General features: G+C 41.7%; 1 protein-coding gene across 5 annotated transcripts in view; it reads left to right on the plus strand.

Annotated features, from left to right (window-relative positions):
• The window catches only part of ARID2 (AT-rich interaction domain 2), a 203,135-nt gene that overhangs the window by 103,637 nt on the left and 78,033 nt on the right, over positions 1–21,465 (plus strand). For all 5 annotated transcript variants that reach the window (XR_012904298.1, XR_012904299.1, XR_012904297.1 and 2 more), the window contains exons 12-15: positions 2,540–2,615; positions 9,267–9,401; positions 10,132–10,331; positions 10,748–13,611. Coding sequence is in view for 1 of the 5 variants with exons in the window: in XM_075930435.1 (XP_075786550.1) it covers positions 2,540–2,615; positions 9,267–9,401; positions 10,132–10,331; positions 10,748–13,611 (3,275 nt within the window). In the remaining 4 variants the exon portion in view is untranslated. The remainder of the gene's footprint in view (positions 1–2,539; positions 2,616–9,266; positions 9,402–10,131; positions 10,332–10,747; positions 13,612–21,465) is intronic.

Below are 21,465 nucleotides of genomic sequence, written 5' to 3' on the forward strand. Positions count from 1 at the left end.
TCTGAAGGTTTAATCAGTTTTGGAAGGCTCTTGGTCACATTCTGAATTCTAGCTCCTGGTAAGCAGCACACTTCTTGAGATTCTTGGTCTGGATGGCAGATGGATGACTCTGTCTCTTTTAGGAGGAAGTCTCCGACCACCACCATCTGTTTTCTTCTTGTGGGGGTGGTGGTCATGGAACCCCCATCCCTATGACTACACATCCTATGCCTTCTGGTAAATGGTATCTCCTGATTTCTTCCCTGAGAGGCCCCTGCCAAAGCATTCTCCACAACATTATTGTACTGTTGTGATTGCTGCAACTGGTATAAGGTAAAGAAGTTTACAGGGAAGCCCCTTCAGGAATTTAGAGAAAGATTAAATCTTTGATTATAGAGGGGCAATTGGTAATACAAAGCTGCCTACAAGTGGCAATTGGTGCTTCCATTAATGCTGCAAGATCTCTGGCAACCTTTGTTATAATACGATGATCATCATGATTGCAATCTGTAGGGTCTCAAGGAAAGTGCAGAATAAAACTGAAGATCTAGAGTTCAAGAATACTAATCTGTTCAGAAAAAAAAAGGACTCCCAGGCCATTCTCAGATCCAGACATTTATGTTCCAGAGTGTACAAGACAGGCTCTACACCAGATACATGATAAACAGGTTCCTTCACCTTCCTATTATAATCCTCAGAAGCAGGGAGCCTTAGAGAAAGATACTGATTCCACAAGTGAAGACCCTCGGCTTCATTACCAGATGCGTGTACAGCACCCAACTTGGGAGTATTGGTTTGACAGTTTGGTTGAGGACCATGTGTTCTCTCTTCTGATAGATCTTTACCCCTTTCTTTATCCCATTTGGAGACCAGTTTGATTTTATGAGGCCTGGAGACAAATCACTTTGAACCACTGGGTCCTGGAAATCAGCCAGGAGGGAAATTCAATTTCAAAGAGTTCCTATTCCCAACCTGCTTGCTGCCCTTCTTGAGGGACCCTCTCACAATAACCTATTACAATAGATGTTGGATTCACTTCCAGCAGAGGGAATGGATCTAACTACCATTATTTTCAAACTCCCTAAAAGAAGGGAGGAAGGTGCCCAATTCAGGACTTGAGAAGACTCAGTCCCAACATTCTGAGTGGGGAACTCTTATTTTACTACAGAGTCTTTCCATTTGGGTTGTTAATTGTCCCAGGAAGAGGATAAGTTTGGATGTGATCCAGTGCTTGTGTACTTCATTTAGTAGAAGGTGGAAATTGCTTACACACTGACTTAAAAAAAAATTGTATCCTTCTGCTTTCATGATGTACACTTGGACATTTTGTGTGTAAAAAAAAAAATCACTTATCCAGAGAACTAAGTATGTGCATTTCTTTGACTCTGCTTTCATTAGTGAAAATATGTCACATGAATAAATATTAAATGTATGCACAGTTTTCCCCCTGATGAATGGAATAGAGAAAGAATAGCATGCAACAGATGTTTATCATATCTCTTTATGTACCACTGGTACATGCTTAAGTACCACTGTGATAGGATAGGATTGGGAAGGACTGGAGACAGACAGTATATGGGACTATAACATAGCTGCTTCCAATGTCACTAATCCTATTTATGAACTAGGAAACAGCTATTGCATCCCTCTGCCAACTCCAATGAGGTTTGGATCATGGTTTTCCCTCCTATTATGCTGACCTGTTTAGAGTTGGTCCATGATCCCACCTAGCTTGTAAATTGTGCAAAAACCCTTCAGCACAACCACTCTGCTCACTTTCGCTAATATAGCAAATCAGTGGCATGGATAGCCTTGCACAGCCCCTCTGTGTCTGTGAGAATTTTACTCTGTGTGCTTTGAGACCTACACAAAGGGTTTATCTGAGGTTTTTGGCCACCAGGCTAGTTGCACAGATAACCAATCCCATATGGAACATACTGTGCATCAGTGTAAAGTGCAACTTGTGTTAGTGCAACATATCTCAGTTTCAAACCAGGTGTGTGATGCAAGCCAAGTTCTATACCAGTGTAGCACATTTACAATAGCAGTGATACCATTACACTAGTGACTAAAAACATTGCTGGAGACATGTCCTCATTAAGACTTTGACATAACTTCGCATGTATTTAAAGAGAGTTGATTTAAAGCAAATCTGATCATTCACTAGAAAATAAGTTATCTTCTTTTAAGACATGGGTGTGTGGAGTTCTTTAGATATATGTAGTTATACTTTATTTAAGTCTATGCAGCTGTCTGTAGATATAAGTAATTAATTAATCCAACATTTAATTTAATCAAAATAGATTTTTTTTGGTAAGGAAATGAGAGAGATCTTGCATAAAATAGAAGTCTTTAAGGTGCCATCAGACTCTTTGTTGGGTTTTATTTTTAGAATACAAAACAGATTTCAAATCAAATTTGAAACCGCTGAACTTCAGATGATCCTTTGTATTGCTTGAGATGTTCAATTTTATACATATTGAATTATGTAAGTAATTTTCTTTAACGGAAAAATCAACATTACATGTCAGAAAATGTATTTTTATTTCCTTTTCCACAGCATCAAGAGCAGCACAACATGTTGTTCCACCACCAGGAATAGTAGAAATTGACAGTGAAAAATTTGCATGCCAGTGGTAAGTATACAGTTCCTTTCAAATATTTTCTTGAGGAAGAGGAAACACAACACAATGTGTTAGCTGTTTAACGTGATACTTCTGACTAGTTGTTGTCTCTTTCTTAGAATATAATTTATCTCTTTAATTTTAAATCTAATCATGCTGTAAAACTATAGAGTGGCATTATCTAATTGAACAGTGTTTCTCAGGGCACGTCTAGACTACGTTTTACTTTCGAAAGAAGATATGCAGATTTGGTGGGAATTGTGCATATCTTCTTCTGATTGCTTTTTCAAAAGAGGTTTTCTTGTTTTTTTGTTTTGAAAAGCAAGCAGTCTAGACATAGTTCTTTCTTTTTTCAAAAGAACCTTCTTCCTCAAAGAAAAGCGGGTTAAGGGGTCCTGTTCAAAGAGAGACAGTGATCCCAAAGTGAAGCATAGAACCACTGGCCAAGCTTCAAGCTTTCATCAGAACAAGCCAGTAGTACCACAGGGGAAGCCAATACTAGCAACAAAGAAAGAAGCAGGCAAGTTGCAAAGAAGTGAAATGCTGCACAGACAGACTGAGTCATGGTACCATCGGTACTGGTGCATTCAAGTACACTGAATACACAGATGCATCCAGAAATGGTAGGCTATACAGTGATGCCACTGCTTCCCCTGGTACAATGATACATGACAGAGGTGGATCTCGTGGTAGCACCTATGGGGGTAGAATTCCTATTCGCACATCCTTCACCGAATTCGTTGGTTGTCGAAGCTGCCAATCAGAGGGAGAAGCAACAGCAGTACCCCAGAGCGCATAATCAAGGAGATAAAGAGGATAGATGCTATGGGGAAGAAGACAAACTCATCAGCCTCCCTTCAACTCAGAATTGCTAATTACGTAGCACTATTAGCAAAATATTCATACCAGACATTCAAAACCTTCACTTCCTTTATTCAATATCTACTAGAAGAGATAAAGGAACAATTAGAATCAAATGTAATGGAAGACTCTCTGATCTCCCACACAGCCCTATAAGCAGCATTGGACGCAGCGGATACAGCAGCCAGGTCCATGGAAAATTCAGTGGTGCTGAGGAGAATGTCATGGCTTCAACTATCTGGGTTTCCCAAGGAAGTACAATTAAACATCGAAGACCTTCCATTCAAGGGAGAGAAACTCTTTGCTGAAGCTAGGAATTCATCTCTCTACACCCTTAAAGACTTCGGGGGGACTCTTCTCATGTTAGGGATTTAGCTGCCTGGATCCAAGAAGAAACAATACAAACAATATAATCAAAGGTTCAGAACAACAGGGTATAACCAACAACAAAGGCCCTATAAGAACAAGAGACACACGCGAGACAATCTAGACAATGACAATGAAATGAGCAAACATCCTCGACCCAGGAGTCCAACTCCTGTCAGCAAATTTGCGGCACTGGTTGAAGGTACAATTAACCCTCGGTCCTCCAGGGCAGGCAGATCTAAGGAAACAGACATTGAGAAACAGACTTGTCGAATTCTATGCAGCATGGAAGACCATCACCTCGGACCAATAGGTCCTAGAAATAATATGAACCTGATACTACATACCATTCACAGCAGTTCCACCCACTAATCCTTACCTGTCCCTCTTCAGGGACTCTTCTCATGAGAGTGTTCTCATGGAAGAGGCACAGTGCCTCAGGAAGCTAGATGCTATAGAGCAGTGGTTCCCAACCTTTTCCAGATGGGGACCCATTTTGACAATTCAGGAAGACTTGGTGACCCAGAGCAATTCAAAAAATGTGTGAATGGCTTCTTAAGAGCCACCTGGGGAGACACCTGGCGACCCTTTTGAAATGTAATGGCAACCCATATTTGGGTCCCAACCCATAGGTTGGGAAACCCTGTTATAGAGGAAGTACCCAGCCGATAGAGAGGCAAGGGATATTCTATTCCAGATACTTCCTAATTGTCTAGAAATTGGGGGAGAGGGAAGGGGGCTGGCGACCCATACTAGATCTTTGTAGTCTTAACTGGTTCGTCAAATATCAGAGGTTCAAGATGGAGAAAGGAGCATAGCTATCTATCCTCAACCTTAAGGACGCATATTTTCACGTATCAATTCACCTGGCACACAGGTGATTCCTCAGGTTCACCATCAAGGAGTTACACTATCAGTACAGGGTGCTCCCCTTTGGTCTGTTGACAGCACCCAGAGTATTCTCCAAGGTCCTTGCCGTGGTAGCTGCACACCTACGAAGAAAGCAAATAAACATTTTTCCCTATCTCGACAACTGTTTGATCATGGCACCCACATATGGGGACACAGAGCAGGTGTTGGAAACCACAAGAGAGTAATTCGACATGCTTGGGCTCCTACTGAACTTGAACAAATGTACCCTCACTCCTACACAAACGCTGGAGTTTATAGGAGCGCAGTTGGACTGCACCTGGAGTATAGCCTCACTGCCGATCCAGAGATGGTCGAGATTACGCGACTTGATCGTGTTGATACAGAGCTGCTCGCATACATTGGCATGTGCATGCCTATAAATACTTGGACTCATAGCTGAATGCACGTATGTAGTCCTACATGCTCAACTATATTTGAGACCGTTCCAGGTCTGGCTAAACTCCGTGTATCAGCCCAGACACCATCCACTCCACAAAACACTCCTTGTACCCATCCGAGTCAAAGCCACCCTAAACTGGTGGACAGACATAAACAACGTATGCATAGAGCTTCTGTTTCAGGCACCAATGTCATCCATCACTATGACAATGGATATGTCCCTGCTGGGATGGGGAGCCCACATAGGGAGTGTGATATTACAGGGACAATGGACACGAGAAGAGTCCTGGCTCCATGTCAGTGCGTTGGAGCTGAGGGCAGTCAGGAGGGCATGCTCCCAACTGCTCGAGCACATACGGAACAAGACAGTGAGAATAATGTCAGACAATTCCGCAATGACATATTATATAAACAGACAGGGGGACATGAGATCTCACAGCCTATGTGCGGAAGCAGCAAAACTGTGGCGATGGTGTATTACACTCAACGTCACACCTACTGCAGTGCATTTATCTGTCAAGGACAATTTACTAGCGGATGCCCTCAACAGACAAATCCCACAGAACCATGAATGGGAAATCAACAAGTCTATCATAAACAACCTTTTCAGGAAATGGGGTTACCCAGTAGTGAACTTGTTTGTAAACCATGTCAACTCCAAGTGCCCTCTATTCTGTTGTAGGGTGGGCATTGGACCACGATCTCTGGGGGTATGTCTACACTACAAAGTTAATTCGAACTAACAGACATAACTTTGATAGGTGCTACACTAGTGATCCGCTAGTTAGAACTTAATTCGAACTAGCAGAGCGCTTAATTCGAACTAGGTAAACCTCATTCCACGAGGACTAATGCCTAGTTCAAATTAACTAGTTCGAATTAAGGGCTGTGTAGCCACTTAATTCGAACTAGTGGGAGGCTAGCCCTCCCCAGCTTTCCCTGGTGGCCACTCTGGGCACCACCAGGGAAACTCTTCTGCCCCCCTCCCGGCCCTGGAGCCCTTAAAGGGGCACAGGCTGGCTACGGTGCCCGTGCCAGGTGCAAGCCTGCCAGCACCCAGCCAGCAGACCCTGCACCTGGCACAGCTCGAGCCAGCCACCCGCTGCCACCCAGCTCTCCGCCTCTTCCCGGGACCAGGCTGGTGGCTCCCGGGAGCCTGCCCGGGTCCGCAAGAGGCGGGTGCCCGCCTGGTCTAGTGCGGACATCGTGGACCTCATCCACGACCTCCGCACTAGGCACAGGAAAGTGGCCGTCTAGGGCAGGATAGCTGCCAGCCTGGCCACCCAGGAGCAGGTTGGCATGAAAATCAAGGTGGTCCACTGAGACCCCCGACCCTGAGCCCTGAGCTTAGAATGGCCATACAACAGGGTCAGAGCAAAGGTCCATCTAGCCCAGTAGCCTGTCTGCCGACAGCGGCCAACACTAGGGACCCTGGATGGGATAGACTGAAGACAATGACCAAGCCATTTGTCTCGTGCCATCCATCTCCAGCCTTCCACAAACAGAGGCCAGGGACACCATTTCTACCCCCTGGATAATACCACTCCATGGACCCAACCTCCATGACTTGATCTCACTTCTCTTTAAACTCTGTTCTAGTTCTAGCCTTCACAGCCTCCTGCAGCAAGGAGTTCCACAGGTTGACTATTTGCTTTGTGAAGAAGAACTTTCTGTTGTTAGTTTGAAGCCTGCTACCCATTCATTTCATTTGGTGTCCTTTAGTCCTTCTATTATGGGAACCAATGAAGAACTTTTCTTTATGCACCCTCTCCACACCACTCATGCTTTTATAGACCTCTATCATATCCCCCCTCAGTCTCCTCTTTTCTAAGCTGAAAAGTCCCAGTCTCTTTAGCCTCTCTTCATATGGAACCTGTTCCAAACCCCTGATCATTTTAGTTGCCCTCCCCTCTCCCATCCTCTCTCTTCCCCTCTCCCACCTCCTTTTCCCAGTCTCCCCAAGTTTTGTTCAATAAAGAGAGTTTCTATTTTTGAACACACGTGTCCTTTATTTTGTACATCAGGAAGGGGGGCTAGGGAGGGGTAAGTGGAAGGAGGTGAGGGAGAAATGGGGTATGAGCCCCCGATGGGGAGGACTGGGCTGGCTCTGCGGGCTCCTCGGGGTGGAAGCTCTCCTGAAGCCCCTTGATTGATCCCCCCTCCGGATGGCAGCCTGCGGCAAGTGCAGCCGGGCTGATGGCCAAGTGCTGTGATGTGCCGAGTGTGGGCACTCAGGGCACTCCAAGCCAGGACTGTTTTGCAAGCGGGGAACCCCTGAGAACTGTCTGTCCCAGATGGGGGTCAGGTCCCTTTAAGCACAGCCCTCGGCTAGCCTGAGACAGCAGCTCCACACTCTTAAGTCCTAATCTGATGCCCTGCTGGCACTGCTTCCGGCCATCCTTAACCCCGGTTCAGGGTCCACTCAGTGTGGACATGCTAGTTCGAATTAGCTTTTCTCATAGCGATAACATCAACTAGGAAAGTGGGAGAGATAACGTCATTTATGGTGGCTGCTCCGTACATAGTGTTCAACAAGGACAAGGTTGTCCTTAGAACCCACCCGAAATTCCTCCCCAAGATACCTAATTAGTTCCTCTGTAACGAAACAATATTCTTACCTTTGTTCTTCCTGAAACCACACGAGGACAGCAATCAGGCAGTGCTGCACACACTGGATGTACGCAGGGCAGTAGCTTTTTACCTTGAACTTCCGACACACTCCCAGACTATTTGTGTCTTGCATGGACAGGTCCAGAGGTCAACCTGTTTCCAAACAATGAATATCCAAATGGATTTCTACATGAATACAACTGGCTTAGTCCCAGAAACATGAACAGCCACCAACAGTTATATGGGTGCACTCCACGAGAGCAGTATCTGCCACAACTGCATTTCTCAAGGCCTTCCAATAGATATAATTTGCAGAGTTGCAACATGGGCTTCAGCCAATACCTTTGCACAACATTACGCTATTCAGTCCTTTCAGGACTCAGACACTAGATTTGGATGTACCACACTGTCCAACATCCAGCCGTGCAACACGGAGCACCCACTGCCAAGCAGGAATACTGCTGCCTAGTCACCTAAGTGGAGCACCCACAAGGCCCCTCAAAGAAGAAGGAAAGGTTACTGACCTTGTGCAGTAACTGGAGTTCTTTGAGATGTGTCCCCGTGGGTGCTCCACACCCACCCTCCTCCCCTCCGCTCCGGGCTATAAGAGTCTGGTGTGGAGAAGGAATAGAGGGAATGGCCACCGGCGCATGCTAAACTGTTACTCGGTAATTGCACGATAGTTCATCACGCACCGGTGGCCAGGGACTGCTACTAAAGATCTATGGGCTGTGTGCTCAGCAGCACTGACACACATAAGTGAAGCACCCACGGGGACATATCTCAAAGAACTACAGTTAGTGCACAAGGTGAGTAACCTTCTCTTCTGGGAACTTAAAACACATGTTCAGTCTAAAATTTCTCAGATGAAGTTTTGGTTTGTGAATATATTACTAAGTCTTGCATATTATACATGTAAAAATAATCTCAACGGGATGTTATGTGATCAATTTTTGCTGTTTATTTTTTTGCTTTTTCTTGTACTAACCTTGGGCATTGAGGTTTATATTGTGAAAGATAAAATAATGTTGTGTTAAGTAGAGATATATTGGTTAACCAGTTAAACATGATGTTTCATCGGTTAACCAATTTAAGGGCGAATGGTGGGTTGGGGCAACTCCAGCAGCAAGGGGTGCTCTGTATGTCCTGTAATTCACCTAGCTGTGGACAAGGGCTGTTTCTATTCAGGTTGGCACGCTCCTGTGTGTGGCAGGCCCTGCAGGATGAAAGCAGTCTTCTGCGCACAGCAAGTGGAGGAGCTGCTCCAACCCCCACCAGTTAACTGGAACCGGTAAGCATCACTGTTAAGTGTGATACTTACCGGTTAACCTTTTACATCCCTAGTATTGAGGAGATAATTGATACAATTATCAATATTCAATATTTTAAATTAGCAGCATTGTTATTTATTATCCAAAATCCTTTACTCAGTGCAAGAGTAGCATTTCTGTTCTTTAAAATGTAATGCCCATGTTTCAGGATGTTTTATCATTTATTTTCTTTCCTCATTTTTAGGTTGAATGCACATTTTGAGGTGAATTCAGATTGCTCAGTTTCTCGAGCAGAAATGTACTCTGAATACCTCTCAACCTGCAGTAAATTAGCTCGAGGTGGAATCCTAACATCAACTGGATTTTATAAATGTCTTCGGTAAGGTAAAAAGTTTGTAGAAGAATAAACAGGAAATTATGGATTCCTAATGCTAATCTGCACTTTTAAACTCCTTTAGGGGAATACCTACTCTCAACTGAGTTTTAAAAAACTGCTTTGATCTACTAGCATTTTGGATTTTAAGTTTAAAAAAAAAAAGCTCAATGCAATTATTTTGTTAAAGCTTGCTAATATGTCTGGGAATTTATTTCTTCCATTTCTAGCTTATGGGGGTTACAGTTTTCATTTCTCTTGTCCAAGTTCTTGACAATGCTAATTCTGGTGAACCTCTCAGGCCCCAAGAAGGTAGCCTGCTGAAAAAAAGCATCTGAGCATCTCACTCTAGTGAGAGGACACATAACAGGCTGCGTATCTGTAGAAATAAGGACAGATGATGCCATGAGATACTAGCCATTGAAAATACTCTTCTGTTTGGAAAAAAACCAGGAGGATTTCCCATGCCCATCTTTCTTTTTGGCAGAGGGTGAATATGCATACATGACTGATGTATGATCATACTTGACTGACGTATTATCTAGATCATGACTATCCTATGATCTAGATTTTGTAATTAGGTACACGATGAAGAATTTGACTTCTTAGTTTTTGCATATGTTTTTCTTTATCCTCTCTGTCTACTGAGCAGAGTTGATGCGCAAAAAGCGAAAAGAAAAAAAATAATACTGTGATATTTTTGTTATGTATATAGCTATATGTTTGTGTTTGGCAGAACTGTCTTTCCAAATCACACAGTGAAGAGAGTAGAGGATCCAAATAACAACGGGCAGGCACATATACATGTAGTAGGAGTTAAAAGGAGAGCTATACCACTTCCCATTCAGATGTACTATCAACAACAACCAACTTCTGCTACCCCTGTCGTCCGGGTTGACTCTGTTCCTGATGTATCTCCATCTCCTTCACCAGCAGGTTCCTTATCTTTTGCATTATATTTTATATGGCAGCCAATTTGTTGTTTTACTGTAATTTCAGAAGCAAAGTAAAATTCAGTGAAAAGTAGTTTTGAGAAACTAGTTTAATTTTTTTTGTTAAATGCTTTATAGTGTTGGGACGATAGTGTTGCTAAGTACTATCTGGGTAGATATTGCTTGGTATTTGGTGCCTGACTTCTAAATTTGCAAGTCACCAGACAAGCCACTTATGTCCACTACTAATCCTGACATGCTATAACTGAGTTTAGAAACTACTTTGCATGACTGAAATGATTATTTCAAATTTGGGATTTTTGATTCTTTATATTTGTGTGTTTTGCTTAGTGGTAGAGGTTTCATCTGGTTTGGATTTTTGCATTCAGACTTCTGATGTTGTTTTATTTGGGTCAGCAGGAATCCCACATGGACCACAAAGTATAGGAAATCATTTTCAGAGGACCCCAGTTAACCACCAATCTTCAAATCTGACAGCAACACAGATGTCTTTTCCAATTCCAGGTGTTCACACTGTGGCACAAACTGTTTCTAGAATTCCACAAAATCCTTCAGTTCACACACAGCATCAGCAGAATGCTACAGTGACTGTCATTCAGAATAAAACTCCAATTTCCTGTGAGGTAGTCAAGGCCACAGTAATACAAAGCTCTGTTCCCCAGTCTGCAGTTCCTGTTACTATTGCTGTAGGTGGAGCAGCACAAGCTTCTAATCAAAATCACAACAGTGCAGGACCACAGCCATCTGTTGCTGTTGTCAGTTCTCAGACATTGCTTCACCATCAACCTGTAATTCAACAACAGTCTCCGCTACATGCAGTGGTACCAGGACAGATACCTTCAGGCACTCCTGTTACAGTAATTCAACAAGCTGTACCTCAGGGTCATATATTTGGCCGAGTACAGAATCTACCATCATGCACTTCATCAGTTTCACAGGGTCAACAGTTAATCACTACATCATCACAACCTTTGCAGACTTCATCTCAACAGCCTGCTTCTGGTAACCAGCAACAAGACACAGTCATCATAGCACCTCAACAATATGTCACAACCTCTGCACCCAATATTGTTTCTGCCACTACAGTACAGAATTTCCAAGTTGCAGCTGGGCAGATGGTTACTATTGCTGGTGTGCAAAATCCACAGACTTCTAGGGTGGGGTTTCAGAATATTGCGCCAAAGCCTCTACCCTCTCAGCAAGTCCCACCTACTGTGGTACAACAATCCATGCAGCAGCAACAGCCACCATCCCAACAAAGCGTAGTGATTGTAAGCCAGCCAGCTCAGCAAGGTCAAACATATGCACCAGCCATTCACCAAATTGTGCTTGCTAATCCAGCTTCTCTTCCAGCTGGTCAAACTGTCCAGTTGACTGGGCAGCCAAACATAACTCCATCTTCCTCACCATCTCCTGGACCAGTTACAAATAATCAAGTTCCTACAGTAATGTCTTCTCCATCTACTACTCCTCAATCACAAGGACCCCCTCCTACTGTCAGCCAGATGCTTTCCGTGAAGAGGCAGCAACAGCAGCAGCATTCACCAGCACCGTCACAGCAACAGGTACAAGTACAAGTCCAACAACAACAACCGGTACAAATGCAAGTTCAGCCACAGCAAACTAATGCAGGAGTTGGTCAGCCTTCCTCTGGTGAATCTAGTCTGATAAAACAACTGCTTCTCCCAAAACGAGGTCCTTCAACCCCTGGTGGTAAGCTTATCCTCCCAGCTCCACAGATTCCTCCACCTAACAATACAAGAGCACCTAGCCCTCAGGTGGTTTATCAGGTGGCCAATAACCAAGCACCAGGTTTTGGAGTCCAAGGACAGTCTCCTGCTCAGCAACTATTAGTTGGACAGCAAAATGTTCAGCTGGTCCAGAGTGCAATCCAGCCCCAAGGGGCAGTACAAACAGTACCCATTTCTAATCTACAAATATTGCCGGGGCAGTTGATCTCAAATAGCCCAGCAACCATTTTCCAAGGGACTTCTGGCAACCAGGTTACCATAACAGTTGTGCCAAATACTAGTTTTGCTACTGCAACTGTGAGTCAGGGAAATACAACTCAGCTCATTACTCCAGCAGGAATCTCAATGAGTGGAACACAGGCAGGAGTTGGGCTTCAGGTGCAAACACTTCCAGCTACTCAAACTCCTCCAGCTGGACAATCACCATGTGCTGCTGCTGCTCCTCCATTCAAAGGTGATAAAATAATTTGCCAAAAGGAGGAAGAAGCAAAGGAAGCGACAGGTTTACACATTCATGAACGTAAAATTGAAGTTATGGAGAATCCCTCTTGCCGAAGAGCTGCAAACACCAGTAATGGGGATGCAAAGGAAAATGAAATGCAGGTGGGAAGCCTTTTAAACGGGAGAAAGTATAATGACTCCAGTCTACCTCCTTCTAACTCAGGGAAAACTCAAAATGAGGCCAATCAGTGCTTACAAGTCAGTAACGGGCCATCATTAGAATTGGGTGAGAATGGAGCTCCTGGAAAGCAGAACTTTGAACAAATGGACACAGAGGAAATTAAAAGTGATTTGAAGAAGCCCCTAGTTAATGGAATCTGTGATTTTGATAAAGGAGATGGTTCTCATATGAGCAAAAACATTCCAAATCACAAAACTTCCAATCATGTAGGAAATGGTGAGATCTCTCCAGTGGAACAAGGGAATACAGATGCCACACAGCAAGAGACTGCCAAAGGTGATCAAGGGGAAAGGATTTCTAATGGGCCTGTATTAACTTTGAGTAGTTCACCTATTGTAAGTGGTACACAGGAGGCTGCAAAACTGTTAACCCAGCAACTTAGTGGTACCAACACTGATTTACCTAATGGACCTTTAGCTTCAAGTTTGAATTCAGATGTGCCTCAGCAACGCCCAAGTGTAGTTGTCTCACCACAATCTACAGCCTCTGTTATACAGGGGCATCAAATCATAGCAGTTCCACATTCAGGACCTAGAGTGTCCCAGTCTACCCTGTCATCTGAAGTTCGGCCTACTAATGGCACAGCAGAATGCAGAACTGTAAAGAGGCCAGCAGAGGATAATGACAGGGAAACTGTTCCAGGAATTCCAAATAAAGTAGGAGTTAGAATTGTTACAATCAGTGACCCCAACAATGCTGGTTGCAGTGCAACTATGGTCGCTGTGCCAGCTGGAGCGGATCCAAGCACTGTAGCTAAAGTAGCAATAGAAAGTGCTGTTCAGCAAAAGCAGCAGCATCCAACAACGTATATACAAAGCATGGTTACACAGGTAGGTTCAGCAAATTTTTTGTGTTTATTTTACCAAATAAAATTAGTACAAGAAACATATATAAAAATGTAGATTTGCTAGTCTGACAGTATCTTCCATGTGGGATTTAATATCTTCATAACATCATTGTTTCTATGCTCCTACTTATTAAGCTGTTCTTATACTTTTCATTCTGTTTTTTTATGCCAATTATAGTAATATAATTTAAATGGATTAAAGTCTGACAGCTTACAAGTTGATTACACACCAAGGGAAAACCCCTTGAGTTTACTTTGGCTATTTTGAAGGTTAAAAAGTAGTCCCTTGTATTTTAAAATCTGAAAAATTATTTGTTTTATTATTTCTTCCTCTCATAGTTGTCCATATCTTGCCTCCTAACTTAGAATAGGTGTCATATTAGGAGGCAGTCTCTACTTTTGTGTAATATTTTGTATATTGTTCTTACACATTTTGTAGCTCACCTAAGTATATTTCTGAGTGAATTTCAAATTATTTTTTCTGTATAGATATTATAAAATTTCTCAGTTGATTATACTTCCACTACAGTCTTCGAGCTTACTGAAGTAAGTTACAGTTTTGGGGTTTGGAGATCTCTAAAAAATAGTAAATATTTCACTTCACGTTTACTCCAGTCAGTAGAATATAGTGTTTGTCCATTGGTCAAAAAGGATGTTGTTTATTTCCACTGTAGGCCCTGATCCTGCAGTCCTATCTGATGGACTCTACACATGCATAAGTATCTGGAACCTGGGACAGATAGGAGGATAGAAGCTTTAATTTCTTTTTGAGATAAAACTTTATTTACCTTTATAAGTGTTAACTTCCTTGTACCTCAGCACCAGTATAGACTATAATATGTTTCCATTCTTAATATGACATTTAGTACCTACTGTCCTGTTGTAAATAGGAGTATACCAGCTTGTACATCTCAGTACCATTTTCCAGGAAAATTCTTGATCATACTCAACATTTTTACTTTCTCTGGAGTTATTTTAGCATAGTATATAGTCAGAAAATACCTTAATTAAATGTGAAGAGAATTCATTTTTAGAAACTCTTTCTTATTCTAAATTAGAGCAAAAGGAGATCAACAATGTTGAGGTGGTAGAAAGAAGACTGATTGTGGAGGAGGAGGGAGGAAGCTGAAAAAAAATCTGCGCGTTTGTGTTAGTGTTCTTAGGTGTTGAGTTAAGAAACTTTTATTACTTGATATTCAAGTAATTTTAATATTTTAGTAAAGGTAGATTTAATTTTACTATTTAGTAGATGTAGACTTATGGACCCAAACAGAGCCACAACTAGAATCCACTTAGGAGCTGGTGCCTGCTTTCTCAAACTGGTACTCCTTCACTGGCATCAAGTGAGACTTTTACTGAAATCTGTCTGATGCCTTAACTCTTTACCTAAAGAGATTTCTTATATATATCAGATTTTGGTAAGTAATAGCTTTTTCCTAAAATGGATGCACCAACTATGCATTACTTAGAGTATAGATCATGGGTGGCATTTGGTGTTTGTACAGTTTGGGTTTTTTTGAGTAGCCTCATTAAAATCCTATTCATATGGAAAATGATAGGAGTGTCTTATCTAGGAACAAATTCACTGTTTTAAACTAAAATAATAGGAGATATTTATTACCTAGGCCTATAGCTGATCTGAATTAGAAAATGCGTCTCAGAACTGTTAACAGTCATTCTTTCAAATTGTTGAGGAAAAGAGTGTGAGAAAAATTATATTTGTTTTTTTTCCATTTGAAATATATTACTAGTGGTTCTGCCATAACTGTTGCTATAGACTTAGAAAACAAATCCTTTCTTGAGAGAGTATTTATTCTTATGCCTCATTCTCATTATTCCCTATTGAATTTCTCCACTTTTCTATAAAATCATGCTGCCATCTGCCTTTCTCAAGTGAGATATAGGAACATACATAAAATTCACTGGGACATTTGTTCATTTGGTCAATAAAAAGCCCTCAAAAGATTATTTGCCAAAAAAAGACTAAAATAGGGAAAGAACAAGTTAAAAATTACTTAGACAAGTTAGATGTCTTGTTAGGTGACAATCTTCAAGTCACCTTCAAATACATCCTAACATAGCGGTTCCCAACCTGTGGTCCTGGGGTGAAGTGGGGGAATGATGAGTTTGTGCTGTGTTACAACTCCCAACTAGACTGCTCGTGCTGCAAGTTTGAGAAACAGGATTTTATTCCAGCCCCTAGCTGGGCAGGAGGGGAGGGGGGGAAGCAGATGGCACAGGGGTAGGTTAGGGGAAGGAGGTGGGTAGGTGCTGGCATCTGTGCAGTAAAGTTGAGGCAGGAGGGAGTTTGTTTGGGGTGTCCCAATTTATTTGCTGTAGTCCTCTCTGTTTGGTGGGGTTCAAGGAAGGGGTAGAGGGGAAAGCAGGCTGCATTGGTGGTGGTGGTGGTGGGGGTGCCAGGACATTTGCATGATTACATTTCAAACAAAGTTTACATAGGTGTTAATGGCTTAAGGTAAGAAAGGAAAAGATTCTTTTAACAGAACTTGTTTGGAGAGTTGCAGGTATCTAAAACTCTGATCTTAATCTTTTTTTTTTAAATCCTGTGTTACTGATTAATCCATCGTAAATTGTATTGCATTAAGGCCAAATCTTTGCCATGTAGTTGAGTTTTGGCTCTTATAAGTCAGAAGTAGCAAGTACTAGGTGAGATGCTAGTTGTTTTGTAGGATGAAACCTCATTTGCAAGCTCTTTGAAACATGGATCTGTCTACACATTCTGAAGCCATGTGTTAATTTTTTCTGGGGCTTCTACTTTTTCAGTTGGTGACACAGACAAGGTGAAAGTTTCAACCAGGAGAACTTTTCTCTGTTTTTATAGGTCTCTGTTTCACTTGTTCTTGTATTGCATGGATCTTAAGCATTCCCCAGAGAAACTGCATAAGCCTCAGTGAATGCCTTTTACTCTCCTTTCTAATGTCAGTAATATTTGCAAGCAATAGCACAACTATTTCTAGTTACTTGTTTAGCATTGTAAAGCTGTGCTATATGTGGATAATATGCATTTTGGTGTGTTTGCTAGCTTGAGTTGTTAGAAAGGATGATGATACATGTACTCCAATGATAGTGTTAATTTTCTTTTTTATTTGATTTCATATTAAATGCCGTAAGCATTGCTCCTTTGTTTTAGTATAGTTTCTTCCACACCTATGGACAGTTGAAAAGAAAAAATATATATATAGTAGCAAAGTTTTGGCTGTGATCCTATACACAACCTTTCTCTTTACAGGAGGCAGGGTCCACAGCTTAGTGAGCCATACTCATCACAGGCTAGTCCATGGTTTTGGGGTGAAAATCCCCTGATAGTCCTGGTTTCTCTTCTGGGGATGGACTCTGTGTTTGCGTGGGTGAAGGTTTGGGGGAAACCTGGGCCTGCCCACTACTCTGGGTTCCCGGACAGGACTCATAAAGCATCAGCAGCAGTCAAGGTTGTTTTTCCTTCCAACTTGGCAGCTTTTTCCCTGTGTGGGATTAGTCCTTATTAGGGTGACCAGGTGTCCCATTTTTAATGGACAGTGCTGTATTTAAGTGTTCCTGCAGGTGTCACAACCTTTTCTTAAAAATAGGCAAATTGTCCTATATTTTCTGTCTCTTTCTATCAGTACTGGCAGGTGCACTTCTAGTGTTCACTGAATCCCTCCTCGCCAGCTGCTTGCCCACCAGCGGTGAGTGGAATGATGATGGTGGGTGTGCAAAGCTGGTGTTTAAAAGCTTGTTAAATCCCAGAAGACACACCAAAGGATGTTCTTTTTTCAGATGCAGCCCTATAAAGACTTAGGCTTGGTATACACGCAGTATTTAGCAATATGACTATGTTTAGTTAGATGAATGGGTTTTTAAGACTGTTATAGTTATACTCATACAACCCACGGTTTTCATACATTTATATGTGTGTAAAGATGCCTTCATATATTAGTATAGCTTATTCCCCACCCAGTATTGGCATATATCATATAAGCATCTTGATATCTGTATACTTAAAACATGGCAGACAGCTAAATAGTGACAAGTTTTTAAAGTGCTTATATACAAATGCTGGAATTCTAAATAATAATAACTAGCGTGCCTCATATTGAATGAGGATATTGATATAATAGGCACCACAGAAACTTGGTGGAATGAGGATAATTAATGGGACACAGTAAGCTTGAAAGGAAAACTGCAGAACTTAATTTCATTTACAAGTTTGATACCTGCAATAGAGGTTTAAACAAAGACCTTAAGTGGCTTACCCGCTACATTCCACATCCTAATGACATAAAAAGCCAAGTACTTAAGAGTACTTAGAACCCACACTATCAGCTTCATTTAGCATGTTCAAAAGCTTCAGAGGGGTAGCTGAGTTAGTCTGTAGAGGATAAACTTAAAAAACAACAAATGGTGTGGTAGCACTTTATAGACTAACAAAACATGTAGATGGTATCATGAGCTTTCGTGGGCACAGCCCACTTTTTCAGATGACCGGAGTGTTGGATGTCCAGAACCAAAAATAAATGGGGGGCGGGGGGAGAGACTGTGGGATAGTCTATAAGCGCCTAAAGACTGGATAGTTAAAAGAAGCAGATAAGAACCAGTAGTTAGCAATAGCGAGGAAGAGTACTAGCACCAGATTCTACACAGACAAAGAACCATTGGCACCTTCATTGTTTGGTTGGTTGATAATGTTTTGTTAGTCTTTAAAGTGCTACCAGACTATTTGTTGTTTTTTAAGTTGATCATTTAGCATGGATACTCTAATTGACTTTTCCTCCCTCCCCCATTTTTTCTTCTCTTTCCCTCTCCATCCCATTTCTTTCTCTATTTATTTTGCAACCTGGACCCCTTAACTCCATTCACCTGAAGAAGTGGGTTGTGCCCACAAAAGCTCATGATGCCATCTACATTTTTTGTTAGTCTCTAAGGTGCTGCAGGACTATTGGTGGTTTTTTAAGTTTACAAAATATATCGAGAGGACAGAACAGGTTGTGCTGGTGGGGAGAGAAAGCATAGAATCAAATGAAATAAAAATCTTAAATGAATCAAACTGTTCCATAGAATCTTTTATGGATAGTAATCCCATGTTCTAATAATATGAATATATTAGCAGGGATATATTGCCAGCCACTTGACCAGGGTGGTAATAGTGACAGTGAAATGCTCAGGAAAGTTAGAGAAGCTAGAAAAATTAAAAATTCAGTAATAATGAGAGATTTCAACTATCCCCATATTGACTGGATACACATCACCTCCGGATAAATTGGGGTGTTAAGTCATGGTTAATTAGCTAATTGAGTAGTCAGTAGAATTTCCATCGACTACTTGATTAATCAGTAAAGGGCGGGGGGGTCGCTACCACCACTGCAGCTCTGCATTTTAAATGTAATAAGAGCTGCTGGGCTTTTGCTACATTTAAAGTGCAGAGATGCAGCAGGATTAGCTCCCGGGGGTGGTGCAAACCGAGTCCATCTCCAGGACCATTACAGCTCGGCAATGTAAATATTCTAAGAGCCTGCCAGGCTCTTTCCACATTTAAAGTGCAGAGCCAAAGCGGGGTTAGCTACTATGGATGGTATGAGCCAGGACTGAACACTCCTGCCTCACAATGGCTCCAGGACCACTGCGGCTCTGCCTCCCCTGTTCCCCACCCTGCACCACATAGACAGTGCTGGGGAGAACTGGCTTTTAAGCCAGCTCCTCTCAGCTCTGGCTCCTGCTTTCCCCTCCCCTTTGCTGCCTCTGATACAGAGGCAGCAGGGTCGGGGGGAAGCAAGCAGTCGAGTAATCCCTTAACTACCCGATAAGCCTATGCTTATCAAGTAGTTGACTACTCGACTAGTCACTTACATCCCTAGACAGGATGCAGAGATAAAAGTTTCTTGACATCTTAAATGACTGCTTTATGGAGCAGCTGGCGCTGGAACCCACAAGAGGAGAGGCATTTCTTGATTTAGTCCTAAGTGAAGCACAGAATCTGGTCCAAGAGGTGACTATAGTTGAACAGCTTGGAAATAGTGACCATAATATAATTAAATTTAACATCCCTGTAGTGGGAAAAACACCATAGCAGTCCAAAACTGTGGCGTTTAATTACAGAAAGGAGAATGCCACAAAAATGAGAAGATTTGTTACACAGAAATTAAAAAGTACAGTGCCTAAAGTAAAATCCCTTTTAGGTGCATGGGAACTTTTCAAGGATACCATAATAGAGGTTCAGCTTAAATGGATACAAAGTAAGAGAACCAAAGAAGTGCCAGCGTGCCTTAACAACCAAGTAAAAGAAGCAGAGAGAGATAAAAAGGCATTGTTTAAGAAGTAGAAGTTAAATTATATTGAGGAAAACAGAGAGATTAATAAAGCTGGGACTTTTCAGCTTAGAAAAGAGACTAAAGGGTAAAATGATAGAGGTCTATAAAATCATGACTTGTGTGGAGAAAATGAATAAGGAATAATTATTTACTTCTTCCCATAATACATGAACTAGAGGTCACCAAATGAAATTAATAAGTAGCAGATTTAAAACAAACAAAAGAAAGTATTTCTTTATACAACATATTGTCAACCTGTGGAACTCTTTGCCAGGAAATGTTGTGAAGACCAGGACTTTAACATGATTCAAAAAAGAACTAGATAAATTCATGGAGTCAAGATGGGTAGGAATGGTACCCCTAGCCTCTGTTATTCAGAAGCTGGGAATGGGTGATAGGGAAGGGATCACTTGGTGATTACCTGTTCTGTTCATTGCCTCTAGGGCATCTGACATTGGCCGCTGTCGGAAGACAAGATACTGAGCTAGATGGACCTTTGTTCTGATCCAGTATGGCAGTCCTTTAGTAAAACAGCACAGTTTTATGTGTAGAATAGGCATGTAAGCATGAGCTTAAATGTGTGCAGAATCAGGCCCTAAGTCAGGGAGAGAACATGTTTTAGTTTAGCTTGAAGATTTTAACTCATGCTGTATAGGATGATCAAGTGGAAATGAGATAAACAGGAAATTAACCTGAAAAAAGTAATGTAAGAGTATATGGAATATTATATTACGGAAGTAATTGCAAAATTTGGGTGGATTGGGTGAGAGTTATCTAGTGTCTTTTCGATTCACAAAAGCAAATTTGTTTTCAAGAGCACATCTTGATCTGTGTTTCAGAGCTTATAATATTTTGGGGTCCTCTGCCTATCATTTAGGCATTATAAAATAATTTTAGACTGTATCTGCACTGCACAATGAAGATGTGATTGTAGCACAAGTAAGAATACCTGTGTTGGTTTTAATCTAGATAGCATGGGTAACCATAGCAATGTAGAATAGTGATAGAAATGTAGCCGTGTTAGTCTGGTCTAGCTGAAACAAAAAACAGAACTATGTAGTACTTGACTAACAAGATGGTTTATTAGGTGATGAGCTTTTGTGGGCCAGACCCACTTCCTCAGATCAAATAGTGGAAGAAAATTGGCATGACCATATATACCAAAGGATACAATAAAAAAATGAACACATATGAAAAGGACAAATCAAATTTCAGAACAGAAGGAGGACGGGAGAGGGGGGAGATAAATGTCTGTGAGCTAATGATATTAGAGGTGATAATTGGGGAAGCTGTCTTTGTAATGGGTAAGGTAATTAGTGTCTTTGTTAAGACCTAGGTGTAAAGTGTCAAATTTAAGCATGAATGACAATTCAGAGGATTCTCTTTCAAGTCTGGTGTTAAAATGTCTTTGAAGCAGGATGCAGGTAATCAAGAACACATATTCCTGCTCATCCAGAAATATAATTTATGCTATCATGTGCCGAAAGTGTCCGTCTGCTATGTATATTGGACAAACGTCTCAGACACTTTGC

This window comes from Pelodiscus sinensis, chromosome 1 (assembly GCF_049634645.1).
Source record: "Pelodiscus sinensis isolate JC-2024 chromosome 1, ASM4963464v1, whole genome shotgun sequence".
Taxonomy (NCBI): domain Eukaryota; kingdom Metazoa; phylum Chordata; order Testudines; family Trionychidae; genus Pelodiscus; species Pelodiscus sinensis.